Here is a 16535-nt window from a genome sequence, read left to right on the forward strand (position 1 = left end):
CAGATCTGATCCGATGCTGCCAGCTGATCTGAAAGAGCGAGGTGGATGGAGCAGTAATTTATCTACTTGTGGGCCTCCCTGCTGCGTAGCATGGCAAAAGCGGCCGAGATCAAGCAGAGGAAGGAAAGCACAGAGGATGAAAAGTGAGCCAGGGATGGCTAAATAGATCCTGCATGTTCAAAGGCAGCCTATCTCTGAATACCGATTGCTGGAGAACAACAGCAGGAGAGGGTGGCTGCCTTGGTGGCCTCTTTCGTGGAAGCCACTGTGGGAAACAGGACACTGGGAGGAAATGGAGACTTGCTCTGATCCAGCAGGACTTTTGTTCAGTGACATGGCGTGGGTTGCCAGTGCCCGGGGAAAGACAAGCTGCAGACATCCAGGCACCCATCAAAGCTCAATTAGACACGGAGGGCTGTACTCATCCTTTGTTTTCTCATTTCTGCTGGTCAGGATACCCCTCCCCCACCAATCCTCTCACACTACTGCAATTCTCAGAGGGATTGATTGTTAAGCCACTCTGAGAATTGTAGCTCTAAGAACTTTCAGCACCCTTAACAAACTACAGTTCCCAGGATTCTTTGGGGGGAAGCCATGACTTTTCATAGTGGTATGATACCACTTTAAAAGTGGACCTTAGACAGGTGGCTTCTCTAGTTGAAATCCAGACACAACATTAGCTGCAGGAATGTGTTGCTTTTTCCTGTAATCTTTTTAATTATTATTTTTATTATTACATTTTCACCCTGCCTTTCGTCCAAGCAGCTCAAGGGTGGTGTACATGGTTCCCACCACTCCCCCATTTTATCCTCACAACAACCCTGTGAGGTAGTTTAGGTTGAGAGATCGCAACTGGCCCGAGGTCACCCAGCTGGGCGGGGGATCTGCCAGAACTTAGTCCAGCGCTGTAAACCACCACAGAAATAGTCCTGAGGAAATCTGAGCAGATCTTTCTACCTGCCAGGGAGACACACTATCAATTGTCTCCATGACCTGCTGCCTGCCTTTCAAGCATGTGGGAAGAAGTGCCGACAGTAGCTTTGGAGAGGCAATATTTGTTGTGACCATGTAAAGGAAAGGAAGAGTTAAATTCAGCCCTCTTCATCCCCCCACCCCTATAGTCCTGAGGGTGCTCAGGCTTCCCCAGCAGCTGAAGTTTACATAACAAAAAACCCTGCAGTCAGTTCCACTCACATAAGTGCCACGCTGAGTAATTTTGTAGCTGCTGCTACAGAAGTCTTGTTCAGGCCTTATAGTTTTGGTGCAGCAACTCAGTTTTGTCTCTCTCCCTCTCTCTGTATGTGTAATGTACTTCTGCTGCCCGGCTAAAGGTTTCTGTTGCAAAACACAGCTGCGTCAGCCCAGTGCTCTGCATTTCCATAATAGCAAATGGGTGGCAGAGGGCAATCAAAAATGCAACAGCAATGTGGGCAGCCAGAGGCGGGAGGAATCCCGGCACAGCGCCAGAGCTGTGAGCTCCATCCCCTCTTGGGTGTCAGAAAACAAGCACAGAAGCAGCTCGGTTTCCAAGGCACCTAATAATAATAATAATAATAATAATAATAATAATAATATATTATTTTTACCCCACACATCTGGCTGGGTTTCCCCAGCCACTCTGGGCAGCTCCCAACAGAATATTAAAAACACAATAAAACATCAAACATTAAAAACTTCCCTAAACAGGGCTGCCTTCAGACGTCTTCTAAAAGTCAGATAGTTGTTTATTTCCTTGACATCTGATGGGAGGGTGTTCCACAGGGCGGGCGCCAATACTGAGAAGGCCCTCTGCCTGGTTCCCTGGAATGTCACTTCTTGCAGTAAGGGAACCGACAGAAGGCCCTCGGCGCTGGATCTCAGTGTCTGGGCTGAATGATGGGGGTGGAGACACTCCTTCAGGTATACAGGAACGAGGCCGTTTAGGGCTTTAAAGGTCAGCACCAACACTTTGAATTGTGCTCGGAAATGTATTGGGAACCAATGCAGGTCTTTCAAGACCCGTGTTATATGGTCCCAGCAGCCACTCCCAGTCACCAGTCTAGCTGCCGCATTCTGGATTAGTTGCAGTTTCCAGGTCACCTTCAAAGGTAGCCCCACATAGAGCGCATTGCAGTAGTTCAAGCGGGAGATAACCAGAGCATGCACCACTCTGGCGAGACAGTCCACGGGCAGATAGAGTCTCAGCCTGCATTCCAGATGGAGCTGGTAGACAGCTGCCCTGAACCCAGAATTGACCTGCGCATCCATGGACAGCTGTGAGTCCAAGATGACTCCCAGGCTGCGCACCTGGTCCTTCAGGGACACAGTTACCCCATTCATGCCAGGGAGTCCCTCACACCTGCCCACCCCATGTCCCCCCAAAACAGTACTTCTCTCTTGTCAGGATTCAACCCTAACCCTCTCCTCATTCTCTGTTGGCCTTTCCTTGCAACTCAGGCCTAGCTCCCAGATGACACCCTCCAGACCTCTCTAGCTGGCCCTCAGGACTCTTCCCCAGGCCACACCCCTCCTCGGCCACACTCTTCAGGCCACACCTCTCGCCTTGCCCCGGACTCTCCTTGAAGGTTTTTGCCCGGCTGGAATGGGCCCTTGAACTCTTCCTTGTACAGAGAGAGAGGAATGTACAAAGGTAAGAATTTCACAGTCGTTGCTCCGCCCGTTTCTGCCTCTGGCCCCACCCACCACCAGCATGTGGCCCTTGGAAGGTTACCCAGAAGGAAATGTGGCCCTCAGTCTAAGAAAGGTTCCTCATCTGTGAAGTGAAGCTTCATGTTAAGGAAAAGCTGGGTATACATAATAAAATGATGATGACTGCAATTCTTAAGAATTTTACTGCAATTTTCTCCAGATAAACACACTTTTGTACGCAGTTTTGACAAATATGCACATTCTCCCCCTCACTATTTTCCCTAACCTATATGCACACTTTCCCCTAATATATACTTTTCTGTACACATTGCTTGAATGGAGAATAATTGCACTGCAACCTTCCTCTGAATGTCTCCCAGCTACGGACGAGGCCTGAGCTAAGAAATGCAAACCCTTTTTTTGTTCCTTTCCCCTCACAGTATATATTGTTTTTGTTCAGCTTCCTCAGTAAATCGTTGTCAGGATTTCTTTTCTCTCTGGGCACTGTCTGGGTTATTTAAGTGGTGTTGCTAACAGGAGGAGCCCCCGAGATTTGCAGGAGAACAGAAAAAAATTCGGGAACTGTACTCCTCAATATCTGGAACGCACCAGATTGGCAAAGTCTGCTTTAAGTACACAACTGAGTTCCTTGTGATTCACATCACCGGTTGCAAAATAAGTTGAATTTCCACACTACACAAAAAGGGTCTGGCTGCATATTAGAACCAGTGTTGCTTTGTGTGCAAAACTGACCTGCCTTGTATCAGGGTCACAATCTCCAGGTCAGTCCTTGATAAATCTGAGGACCTTTCAGACCCCTTTGAAGGATTTTGCTGAGTGATAGAGCCCATGCTTTGGAAAAGGAAGGCCCCAAGGTCAATTCATTCCTTGCTATCTCCAGTTAAATGACCACATGTTTATTTATCAAGAAGTATTTCCCGGGGGGGGGGGGTTTGAAATCCCCCCAAAAGGATGTTACTTTTTTCTGTATGCCACAACAGCTGCGAGAATATTACTAGCAAAGAATTGGAAGAAACAAGATTTGCCAACCATCGAAGGATGGCAGATGAAGATGATGGACGATATGGAACTTGCCGAATTGACCGGGAGACTCCCAGACCAGAGAAAAGAGACGGTGGAAGAAGACTGGAAGAAGTTTAAGGAATATTTGAAAAAATATGTGAATATTTAAATCTTAGAATAGCTTTGGAAGTGGATATAGGCTGTAGGGTTAGAAGTAGAAGATAGTGTATTTTAAAATACTATTATTTGTAAGTGATAAAATGTGAAGATTTTATGGTAAAAGTAAGCGTGATAAAAAAATGGTTCAAAATTATGATATATGTAAACTACTAAAGATGAGGTAAAATGAAAATCAGATGGGGGGACTTGGGGAAGCCCACCTAACAATGTTTAGAAAAAACATTGTATTGTTTGTTTTTCTGTTTGTGTTGTTTAGTTGTGTTATAAAATGAATAAAATATTTTTTTTGGGGGGGGGGAGTGTTTCCCAAAGGGGGCAGTACTACCTGCTGGGGGGCAGTGGGGTTATTTAGGGGGCAGTTAGGTGGCAGGGGGGCATTGGAGGTGTAAAAGACTATCAGACTTTGCAAAGCATGTATCACTGGATCAAGTCCCTCAGTTGGGCTGAATTCATTAACAGTTTTAATTGGATTCTGAATAAGTGTGCAATTACCGTATTTTTCGCTCTATAAGACGCACCAGACCACAAGACGCACCTAGTTTTTGGAGGAGGAAAACAACAACAAAAATATTCTGAATCTCAGAAGCCAGAACAGCAAGTGGGATCGCTGCACAGTGGAAGCAGCGATCCCTCTTGCTGTTCTGGCTTCTGTGATAGCTGCACAGCCTGCATTTGCTCCATAAGACGCACACACATTTCCCCTTACTTTTAAGGATGGGAAAAGTGAGTCTTATAGAGCAAAAAATACGGTAACTGTGACTGTTTTGAATTTTATTGTGCTGTTATCTTTCTCAGCAGGTTGTCCAAACTGCAATTCTGAATAATAATTTATAGGGTAGGGGGCAGTGAGGATGACTTTCTGCACCAAGGGGGTGGCGGCCCCAGGGCTTTTTGTCAGCCGGAACTCACAGGAACTCAGTTCCGGCACCTCTCAGGTGGGCGCCATTGCCATTCTAAAAGAGCAAGGGAGGTGTTCCTGATAAGTTCCAGCACCTCTTTTTCCAGAAAAATAGCGCTGAGTAGCCTCAAAGTCTTTGAGAACCACGGAGAACAAAATGCATAGAATGCCAAATTAAAAAGCCCTCTCTAAATGGTGAGAGTTAGCAGGAACTTTTCCTGTCCAACTTTACACATTCAACGAGTTGTTCTCAATTCCCACCACCACCTGCAGAGTCTCCTTCTGTTTTATTTTTATTACATTATTCTTACATGGGTTGTATCCAATGTCTGAACAAACCCCTCTGAAATCAACAGACTTAAGTGAGTCATAGCTATTAATTCCAATGGGTTTACTCTGACTAGGACCAGAATTCAACCCATTCTATTTAAAATCAGTTTGAGATCAGCTTCAGTCACATAGAAATCAATGGTCCTTACTAACTAAGGTTTCTTAATTTCAATTAGTCTACTCCCAGCAAGACTAGCATCGGTTGTAACCCATTATTATGACTTATATTTATTATTAACAACATTTATTATTATTGATATTATTCTCTTTACGCGTTCAAGCAGTTGTGCATCGCAGGGGGTTGGATTAGGTGAACCTTGGGGTCCCTTCCAACTTTACAATTCTATGATTCTCGATGTCTCCCAATTTATTTTGATTCAATATATCTATAGCTCATCGTTCCTCCAATGAGTGCAAAGCGGTGCCTTGGGTTCTCCCTCTCCCCCATTTTATCCTCACAATAGCCCTGTGGGGAAGACTAGGCTGAGAGATAGTGACTGGCCCAACCTTCCCAGCTGAGTGGGGACTCGATCCCTGGTCTCCCAGGTCTTAGTCTGGCAGTCTAACCTCTACACCACACTGGCTATAATTCCTAGCAGGAACCATCCCAGCAAGGATGTCTTGTTTACCAGTAGCTGTGGTGTTGTCGGTGGTCTACCCACAAAACAACATGTGGCCATGTCAAATTCCACAGCAGATGGGACTTATCTTCCAGCAGCAAACTGTTTGGCTTGGACTAACTGAAAGGGACTTTGCCAAATGTTCAGAAACTGCCTTATTAGCCTGTTAAAAAGCACCTTAGTGCTTCGGAATGACCTGTTGACTGAGAGTTCAGCCCAATTCGCTTGCACAAAACTTGCTGGCGATTTACCGAGCGTTCATTCCAGATATATTTGCAGAGGGGTTCAACGGTGTTGCCTCGAGAAACCTTAATGCACATCTCCCCATCACTTTCCTTATTGCAAAAAAATAAATAAATTCAGTTTTGGTGGGGAAATACCAAAGCAACTTTCATGGCACAGCCTAAATTTCCTGGGACGTGATGAAATCACACCTGCAAAATAGCATCACGTCTCTGGAAGCATCCTTGAGTCTCCCATCGAGACACAACCCTCTTAATGCTCACTCACCAAAACAAAGTTGTAAAATACACGTCACTGCATTGGCCTGCATTCCTCTGGTGATGGGAACCAAGGAAGCAGAGACTGTAAGTTCACTGGGGCAGAGATTTGTTGTTTGTTTGTTTGCCTACATGACTCTCTGCAATGTTGCGCATGTGGCCGGCGCTGCGTAAATAACGGACAGCATCTTTTCATCTTGGTTTCTCTGAGAGCGTTACACTCCTAAATGTGAGCATAGGGGCAGTGAGGGGGGGGGGGTGCGTTAGGAAAATAAGAAGAGGCTGTCTCAAGAAGAGGCAGTGTGGTGCAGTGGTTAGAGTGTCAGACTAGGACCTGGGAGACCAGGGTTCAAATCCCACCACTAAGCCATGAAACTTACTGAGTGTAGTCTTGGAAGCCAATCACAGATTTCCCTGCCCAGCCGACCTCGCAGGGTTGTTGTGGGGGACAAATGAGGAGAGGGAGAACTACAAATGCCACTTTGAGCTTCTTGGAGAAAAAGATGGGATATAAATGAAATAAACAAATACAGTGGTACCTCGGATTAAATACTTAATTCGTTCCGGAGGTCCGTACTTAACCTGAAACTGTTCTTAACCTGAAGCACCACTTTAGCTAATGGGGCCTCCTGCTGCCGCCGTGCCGCATGAGCACAATTTCTGTTCTCATCCTGAAGCAAAGTTCTTAACCTGAAGAACTATTTCTGGGTTAGCGGAGTCTGTAACCTGAAGCGTACGTAACCTGAAGCGTATGTAACCCGAGGTACCACTGTACAGCACATTGAAAGTTAATGGCTTCCCCAAAGAATTCTGGGAACTGTAGTTTGTTATGGGTGCTGGGAATTGCAGTTCTGTTAGGGGTGAACTACAATTCCCAGGACCTGGGAGATCAGGGTTCAAATCCACACTCAGACCTGAAGCTCACTGGAATCCAGTCACTGCCTCTCAGCTGAAACTCCCTCACAGGGTTGTAAGGGGATTGAATGAGGAGGGGGAATAATCCTACCATGTTGTAATAACCTGCAGTTTTATAAGAATATATATTTAAAGTAGAAGAATAAATGAGCAAATTGAGTTAATTTGGATATGCAGAGGATATTAAAAAATAAATTTAAGGAACCGCACAAAGAGGGGGAAGGAAGTCAAGTTCTGAAATGTTCAAATGATTGAAAAATTAGTGAAATGTATAAACTTGAAAAGTATTTTAAAAATTGAAAAATAAAATAAACGAGGAGGGGGAAGAACCATGCATACCACTTTGTGTCTCCTTGGAGGAAAAGAGGGTACTGTATATAAATGCAATAAACAAATAAATAATAGAAGTTATGCACCCTTTCTTCCCCTTGGCATTTCTTAGGAGAGAAAGCGCACAAATTGAATTGTGTGTGCGAAAGCAACTCCCGTTAATATTGACTTTGGAGAACACCCAACGCACCTTTTTCTTTTAAAAAAAACAAGATAAAGAAGTAAAGAAGCAGCAAAACTCAGAGCTGGAGGAAAACAGACTGTCTCCGTAGCCAGCCACTCACTCACCTCTTTGAAGGAGGGTTTGTCCCAGCGCAACATGAAGCCAGAGAAGGAAGAGCAGGGCTCTGGAACTCATAGCAACTCCTGCGAGCGCAGCTACCTTAAACCCAGAACCTTGACGCCGCCGGAGAGACAGAAGGGAAGTCTGGGCGCCGTCATGTTAAGAGGACCACGCAGAGAGAATTCAGATTGGTGCTTGCTGTGCCACTCTCGCCTTGAGCTGAGATGCCCACCCTCCCCAGACTTTGCAAAGAGAGAGAGAGAGGAGAAAAATCTCCCTGCTCTCTTGCGAAATATCCAAGTCAGTTTTTTCCTCCGTCTCTCCCTCGCTCTCTTCCCCTTTTCTTTTTCCAAGTCGTAAATCCTTTCTGACAGGAGTGGCTTGCAGAACAACACCCCCCTCCTTGTGGGTGCTGCTGACTTCTTTTTTTTTTTTAAAAAAAAGTTAGGCCAGCCTCCGCGGAATTGCGGACAGCTAAAAAGCAGGCATGGTTAGGCCAGTCCCTTGGGATGCTAGCCTTGGAAAAAGAAAAAAGAGAAAAAGTTCCTGCGCTTTGAGTAGAGTTGCCAACTTCCCCCCTGGATTCTGTAGCTGTGTCTGGAGCAGCGGCTCGATTTGAGGCAATTAATAGGCAATTAATGTCTGTGCTTCAGGGGTTGTTTTAATGTGTTTTTTTGGGGGGGTACTTAAATTGCATTAGGAAAAACTTTACATTTTTTTTAAGTGTCACCTGCTAAATGCTGTAAACCCAGTTGTTGTTCCTCTGCAAGAAAGGTTCACAAATGGTTGCCAACTTTTTCCTCTGGAAAAGCTCCAGTGCCTTTAGCAACTGAAAAAGTTTAAGACGCACAGGGATTTATTTATTTTTTTGGTAGCTGGTGAAATTCCCTGGTGTTGTTCGCACCACTCTACCTGCTACACTTCTAGCAGGTACTTTTAAATACACAGGAACCTGGTTGGTTTAAAAAAGGTGGCAAACCTACAACATGACCTGGTGCAACTGAAACCTGTGTGTGTGTGTGAGAGAGAGAGAGAGAGAGAGAGTGTTTCTTCTCTTGGAGGTATATCCCTACTGATTTCAGTGGGGTTTTATTTCCCAAGAGACTACACGTGTCATCACAGTCCTGAGGTTGCCAACTTTCCCCTGTGGCAAAGCTCCTATGCCTTCAGCACCTAGGGAAGTCAGTGTTACTCATCAGGTGAAGCTTTTCCTGGCATGGAGACACAGGGAGGGCACAGGATGGGTTTCTGCTTGCAATACAGCTGCCTTAATGCATTGGAGCCCTTTCTGAAAAAAAGCTGGTAGAATTTTGGGCAAAATTGATAATCTCCCTGGGAGAAGTCAAGCCTGGCTCCCTTCCACTTCCCTTCTGCCTTTCCTCCCAATATATCCCAAGGCCCTTTACTTCCTTTTTAAAGGAGAGAAATCTTTCCATATCTGCGGCTTGTTATTCCGTGTTACTTTTCCCCAGTGGAAAACCCATTAAAAGAAACTCTGCTCACAGCCCACGCAAATCCATCCTGGGCATTGAAAGAGTTGTCATAATTTCCTATCTCCTCCCTTCATAAAAACATATTAAGGCCTTACGGACGGATCATATTTTCGCACACACCCCAATGGCATTTTTGTCAACACAAACTTCCTGGTATTAAATTCCAGAGGAATTTTAACAACCGACTCTCCCCCTTTAAAAGCCTTCTGGTTTTGAGAATATGAAAGGGTTTGTTTCAGGGTGTTTCTGGTTTTTTAAAAGTGTTTAAATTCCCTCAAGTATGGGTTGGACTTTAGGGTGGAAGTTTGGGCATCCCACAGTCCCTGGGGGGTCTGATAGTAAACACCAACACCAGAACATTTCTAGAAAATTAGGCACTGGATTGCAATCCAGGGCAAGTCCCTGGAAATAAACTGGCAGACACACACAACCATCTGCAAGCTATCCATGGCCTGATCCAGGTAGGGGTTGCCAAATCCAGATTCCTGGATGGGATACAGAGAACAACGCAACCTGCTCTGGAGAGAGGGAGAGATGCAATTTCAGTCCAATGGAAAAGTTGGCAACTGCAGCTTTTCATTGCAGCCTAAGTGCCAGAGATTGGAGCTGCCGAAATCTTTCCCAAGCTTCTCATGGGCATGTCTGAGGCAGCCCATAAAAGATGGAAACCAAATAATCGTGGCACTCAAGTCCTTTGGTTGTTATGATATGAAGTCAATCGCAGGTTGCAGAGTTGGCCTAGGGTTGCAGCTGGCTCGGTCAAATGTTGAGTTCAGTAATACTATCTGAGTGACTCAGGCTCACATGCCCATTCATTCAGACCAGCCAAAATAAGTCCACAAATTTAAGGAAGCACTCTATCGAGAGAGGGTTAAACAGGGGAGAGAGAAATAGGCAATCTCACATGTAGTACCGGTATTTATTTCTTATATTTGACTCCCACCACTCCTCTAAGGAGCTCAAGGTGGTCCACACATAATTCTCCTCCTCCACGCTTTACAACAGGGTACAACGCATGTGGCGCTGTGGGTTAAATCACAGAGCCTAGGACTTGCCGATCAGAAGGTTGGTGGTTCGAATCCCCGCGACGGGGTGAGCTCCCATTGCTCGGTCCCTGCTCCTGCTAACCTAGCAGTTCGAAAGCACGTCAAAGTGCAAGTAGATAAATAGGTACCGCTTGGGCAGGGAGGTAAACGGCGTTTTCGTGCGCTGCTCTGGTTCGCCAGAAACGGCTTAGTCATGCTGGCCACATGACCAGGAAGCTGTACGCCGGCTCCCTCTGCCAGTAAAGCAAGATAAGCACCGCAACCTCAGAGTCGGCCACAACTGGACCTAATGGTCAGGGGTCCCTTTACCTTTACCTTTAAGGCACATACCCAGTATATTGGTTATATAGATATGCAATCCCACTTCCAGTCAATCTGGTAGGGGCCCTTTGATTTCTGCAGGCATTAAAAGCAAGTTTTCTGATCTTCTAGTTGATTTTAACTGATTGCATCTTTATTGTATCTCCCATTACCTTATCATGCAGAGCCAAGAGATGTTGGCGTTAAGCAGTATTGAAATTGAAATACCTTATTGTCACTTGTACAACTTGTGTACAGTGAGATTATACAAACACCCCCCACTCAGCTCTCTTAGTCTTAATTCCCCTCATTTACTGACGCACACCCACCAAACCCGAAAGTCAGTTGCCCTGTTGTTATATTTTCATTCAGCAGCCTAACAGCCCAGGGATAGAAGCTGTTCTTTACCCTGTTGGTGTGACTAATCATGCTTCTATATCTTCTGCCTGAGGGCAGGAGATCAAGAAAGTGCTGGCCAGGGTGTGAATCATCCCTGAGAATTTTCCTCACTCTCCTGAGGCAACGTTCTTCCACTATTTCATCCAGTGGGTTCACGAGACAGCCCATAATATCTTGTGCTGTATTCACCACCCTCTGTAGCCACTTCCTATCAGTTGATGTCAAACCAGCGTACCACACCATGATGCAGTATGAAAGGACACTTTCTATTGTGGACCGGTAGAAGGAGATCATCAAATGTTGATTGACATCATTCTTTCGCAATACTCTAAGGAGATGGAGTCTCTGTTGGCGTATAAATTGTTGAAATAAATACGAAATAAATCGTCCGTCCGTATATATCTAATGATGGACAACCTAGTTGTAAACTAATCACCCAGGGAGTGACACAGCAGGGTGAAAACCAGGTCGCAATGTTTCTGGCAGCAAGTGTCGAAGTCCAGACAGGTCACTTGTCATCACTTTCGCGTGGAATCCAACTCTGCCGTAAATAATGAAATAAGTTCCCCTACAAGCCACTGGGGCACCAGTTTGAAAGGTGACACCTCAGACCATCGGAACAGCGTTGACTCTGATCTCACTCTTGGGCTGGTCCACCAAAGTTATTTTTAATTGCTTGCGGTTGCCCCGAGACACCTCCAAGCCAGATAATGACGTTGTACATCCCTTATGGCTGATTTTACTGGGGGGAAGTGCTGTCACTTGGTGGTGACTGAGCATCTGCTTTGTGTGCAGAAGGTCCCAGGTTCAGCTGCCGGGATCTCCAGGCAGAGCTAGAAAAGGCTCTCTTGCCTGAAACACTACCAGTCAGAGCAGACAATACTGAGCCAGGTGGACCAATCCTCTGACTCACTATAAGGCAGCTTCCTGTCTTCCGATGTCATAAGGGAAGGGCTGTAGCTCAGTGGCAGAGCATCTGTTTTGTGCATAGAAGGTCACAGGTTCGACTCTCAGTGTATCTAAGTAGGCTAGGAGAGAACCCTGAACATTTCTCCAATGAAAATAGGGACATCCTATTGTATCATCATCATCATCGTCATCATCATCATCGTCATCATCATCATCCCATCCATCTGACTGGGTTTCCCTAGCCACTCTGGGTGGTTTCCGCTATATATAAAAACATTATACATTAAAAAAAACTTCCCTAAACAGGATCTTGGATCTTGAAGTATGGGTTCCCCCAACAAAATTTAAAAATTTGGCTTTGTAATTCGGAATTTATATGATGTGATTTAATTTGATGTGATTGGCCAGTTAATAAAAAATATTTAAAAAATAAATAAATAAATAAATAAATAAAACTTCCCTAAACAGGGCTGCCTTCAGATGTCTTCTAAAGGTTGCATAGTAGGGACGTCCTAAGGAAAAGTGGACATTCCAGGATCAAATCAGAAATTGGGATGGATGGCTTTTGCAAATCTGCATCTATCCCTGGAAAATAGGGACACTTGGAGGGTCTGCGTAGGTCCCATCTGCACTATGTATTTAATGCAGTATCATACCACTTTAAATAGTCATGGCTTCCCCCAAAGGATCTTGGGAAGTGTAGTGTGTTAAGAGTGTTGAGAATTGTTAGGGGGTTACCTGTTCACTCTCACAGAGCCAAAATTCCTGGAGTTCCCTTGGAAGAGGGGTTGATCATTAAATCACATTGAAAATTCTATGCACTCTACCTTTAAAGCACATTCTTTCCCTCAGAGAATTCTGGGAGCTGTAGTTTACCCCTCACAGAGTTACAATTGCCAACAGCTTAACCAAACTACAGTGCCCAGAATTCTCCGAGGGAAAGAATTTGCTTTGAATGTATAGTGTGTACACAACTTTTGCAAGAGGAATGGAGGTCCTTTAACAACCCTCAGCACCCTTAACAAAGGACAGCTCCCATGATCCTTTGGGGGGGGGGGAAGCCATAACTGTTTAAAGTTGTATTGTTGGCACCTGTTTCTATCGAAAGACAATGGAGTGCGCTTCTTGGGGTGAAGTCAAAACATTTGAGAATTGCAGACTCACATTTAAAACCGTGTTTATGGAAGACAATCTTACTCAGCTATGAGTGGTCGCCAAAGAAGAAGAAGATACTGCATTAAATATCTAGTCACAAATGCGGCCTTGGTGTAGACAATACTGAGGTATATAGTCCAAAGGTCTGACTCAGTAGAAGACAACTTTCTATGTCCATAAGACTTCCCGAACCTTTTTTTTTTTAAGCAAAATTATGATCTTAAGGGTGGAAAAATGAAAAGCTGAAATTGGCATATTCCCCTGTCTTTAGTTACAACCCACTCCGTGAGCTTAATGGTTCAAGGTAGGGGTTAAGAAGTATTGTAAAATTACTAAGGAAGCCCACCTGGGTTTTGGTTCCTCGTAAAGGAAGCAGTAATAAGATGCATAGTTTTTGAAAAGGGGGTTATCTTAGGTGGACGCTTCTATAGTTCTGCTTCCCCTTGAGTGACTCCCTAGCAAAGAAAAGTGAACAGAGGCCTGCACACTCCTGTCTCCCGTTTGCCTTTGGCACCGGGTGGCGGGTCCACAAAATCGCTTTGGATCAGAGTGCCAGCCACTTGAGGACACCCGAGGGCAGCCAGCTTGTCGCACCATGCCAACCACTCAGGGCGAGTGGCAAAACCCAAAGTGACGTGGCATTCCGAGGGAGCTGGGGAAGAAGAATGGGGAAGCGGAGAGAGACAGAGAGAGAGAGAATTCACGTTCCACTTTTGAGTCGCAAAGGAACGCCAGAGTCGCTGGGATGGAGGTGGGATAAGCACACAGAGAGAAGGAATCAACAGGTACAGTGGTACCTCGGGTTAAAAACTTAATTCGTTCTGGAGGTCCATTCTTAACCTGAAACTGTTCTTAACCTGAGGTACCACTTTAGCTAATGGGGCCTCCCGCTGCCGCCACGAGATTTCTGTTCTCATCCTGAAGCAAAGTTCTTAACCCAAGGTACTATGTCTGGGTTAGTGGAGTCTGTAACCTGAAGCGTCTGTAACCTGAAACATCTGTAACCCGAGGTACCACTGTATAAGGAAGAGTCTTTCCCTAGGAACATTGGAAGCAGCCTTATTCCGAGTTAGACAGTTGGTTCATCTAGCTCAGTGTTGTCTACACCAGGGTTTCTCCAACTTGGGTCTCCAGCTGTTTTTTGGACTACGATTCCCATCATCCCTGCTAGCTAGGGATGATGGGAGTTGTAGTCCAAAAAACAGCTGGAATGTGGTGAACGTGCCCCAAGGTAAAAAGACTTCTGGGAAAGGATTTATAATGGGAAATCTGGGAAAGGATTTAAAAAACCGGTAGCCTTTTTGCTTAGTATAGTGTGTGGGGGGGGGTGAAATCCCCAAAAAGGATGTTACTTTTTTTCTGTATGCCGCAACAGCTGTGAGAATATTGCTAGCAAAGAATTGGAAGAAACAAGATTTAGCAACTATTGAAGAATGGCACGTGAAGATGATGGACTATATGGAACTTGCCAAACTGACCAGAAGACTCCCAGACTAGAGAGAAGAGATGGTGGAAGAAGTTTAAGGAATATTTGAAAAAAATATGTTAATATTTAAATCTTAGAATAGGTTTGGAAGTGGATATAGGCTGGAGGGTTAGAAGCAGAAGATAGTGTATTTTAAAATGATGTTATTTGTAAGTGATAAAATGTGAAGTTAATTTAAGTATAATAAAAAAAGATGGTTAGAAACTATGATATATGTACAGTGGTACCTCAGGTTAAGTACTTAATTCGTTCCAGAGGTCTGTTCTTAACCTGAAGCACCACTTTAGGTAATGGGGCCTCCCGCTGCTGCCACGCTGCCAGAGCACAATTTCTGTTCTCATCCTGAAGCAAAGTCCTTAACCTGAAGCACTATTTCTGGGTTAGCGGAGTCTGTAACCTGAATTGTATGTAACCTGAAGCGTATGTAACCTGAGGTGCCACTGTAAACTGCTAAAGGTGAAGTAAAATGAAAATCAGATAGGTGGGACTTGGGGAAGCCCACTTAACAATGTTTAGGAAAATAAGGATATGACAAGAATTTGTTTGTATTGTTTGTTTTTCTGTTTGTGTTCTTTATTTGTGTTATAAAATGAATAATTTTTTTTAAAAAACACCCCCCCCAAAACAGCTGGGGACCCAAGTTGGGGAAACCCTGGTCTACATTGATTGGCAGCAGCTCTCTAGGGTATCAGACAGGGACTCACTCCTAGCCATACCTGGAGATGTCGGAGACTGAAGCAGGGACTTTCTGCATGCAGCCCTTCCCTTAAGACAAAGGAACAACAAGAAGTCCTCATTAAAAAGATGCACCTCTTTAACCTGGCCTTTGACACCCGTGAGGTGTTTTCAGGACCCACTCCTTTCCCTTGGCTGTAATTTGCTTTTCTTCTGAATTTTCACCCACCCTAGCACCACCACCACCACCAACAGCAACAAATTTTTGTATGCACTTTTTTCCTAACACACACACATTTTTTTGCAAAGCAATGTCCCCTACTACAATGGACGTTTGTATGCTATTTTCACCAATGGATGAATTTATATGCACATTTTACCCTGGTATATTTTTGCATCCATTTGTTTGGCTGCAAAATTTGAAGAAGCGTGAATTTCAAAGGATAGCTGCGTTTCATAGAAATGTAGGGTTGGAAGGGACCGAAAGGCCCTGTAGGCCAGGCCTCTTGCAATGTGCATTTCCACTTGCATATTGTTTCAGAAAGTGTGAATTACCGTATTTTTTGCTCTATAAGACTCACTTTTTCCCTCCTAAAAAGTAAGGGGAAATGTGTGTGCGTCTTATGGAGTGAATGCAGGCTGCGCAGCTATCACAGAAACCAGAACAGCAAGAGGGATTGCTGCTTTCACTGCACAGTGATCCCTCTTGCTGTTCTGGCTTCTGAGATTCAGAATATTTTTTTTCTTGTTTTCCTCCTCCATAAACTAGGTGCATCTTATAGAGCAAAAAATACGGTACTTGGGTTTGCCTTTAAATGGAAGCTGAATCGAATCTGTCTCCCCCTTCCTAGCTGTAGTTCAGCACACAGTAGGTAGGTGGACCTTTGTTCTCAAGTTCTAACGTCTCAGTGCAGGGGGAAAGAAATATTGGCTACAGAAAGCTTTGAATGGTGAGATCCGTGTTTATTGTTCCATTCCACCTTGATTCATTTTTACGTGCTTCCAAATCGACTCCACATTTCAGGTCGGCTTCCCAAGGTGTGACAGCCAAGCAAATTGTCTGTTTTCCTGAGGCTAGGAAGTGACCTAAGGTTTATTTTGTTGCCTATGGCGAGAAATTCTCGAAGTTCCACCCAAACTTCTCTTCCTTGCAGCGTGCTGAGAGAGTCTTGTGCAGTCACACAGCCTATATAGAATGATCACATTTTTCCACAAGCCCCTCCGGGCCCAGCAACGGAAAAATATATACATTGATTTAAGTTGTGATGTTTCATTTACGGAATGGAAGGTTGTGATGAGTGCATTCCTCCCCTTCGCACCATTTTTTTTTTTGGAAAAAAAATTAATAATGCAAAGGCTTTTTAT

General features: G+C 44.7%; 2 protein-coding genes across 2 annotated transcripts in view; one reads left to right on the top strand and one right to left on the bottom strand.

The window, feature by feature from the left end:
• The window catches only part of VWA1 (von Willebrand factor A domain containing 1), a 40567-nt gene extending 32474 nt beyond the window's left edge, over positions 1-8093 (bottom strand). The window contains exon 1 of the mRNA XM_079987051.1: positions 7713-8093. Within this exon, the coding sequence (XP_079843177.1) occupies positions 7713-7782 (70 nt within the window). The 5' untranslated portion in view covers positions 7783-8093. The remainder of the gene's footprint in view (positions 1-7712) is intronic.
• The window catches only part of FNDC10 (fibronectin type III domain containing 10), a 243253-nt gene extending 231498 nt beyond the window's left edge, over positions 1-11755 (top strand). The window contains exon 2 of the transcript XR_013841610.1: positions 11741-11755. The gene's annotated coding sequence lies outside the window, so the exon portion shown is untranslated. The remainder of the gene's footprint in view (positions 1-11740) is intronic.
• Positions 11756-16535: the final 4780 nt, after the last annotated feature.

The sequence above is a fragment of the Podarcis cretensis genome, assembly GCF_951804945.1.
Source record: "Podarcis cretensis genome assembly, chromosome: 8".
NCBI lineage: Eukaryota > Metazoa > Chordata > Lepidosauria > Squamata > Lacertidae > Podarcis > Podarcis cretensis.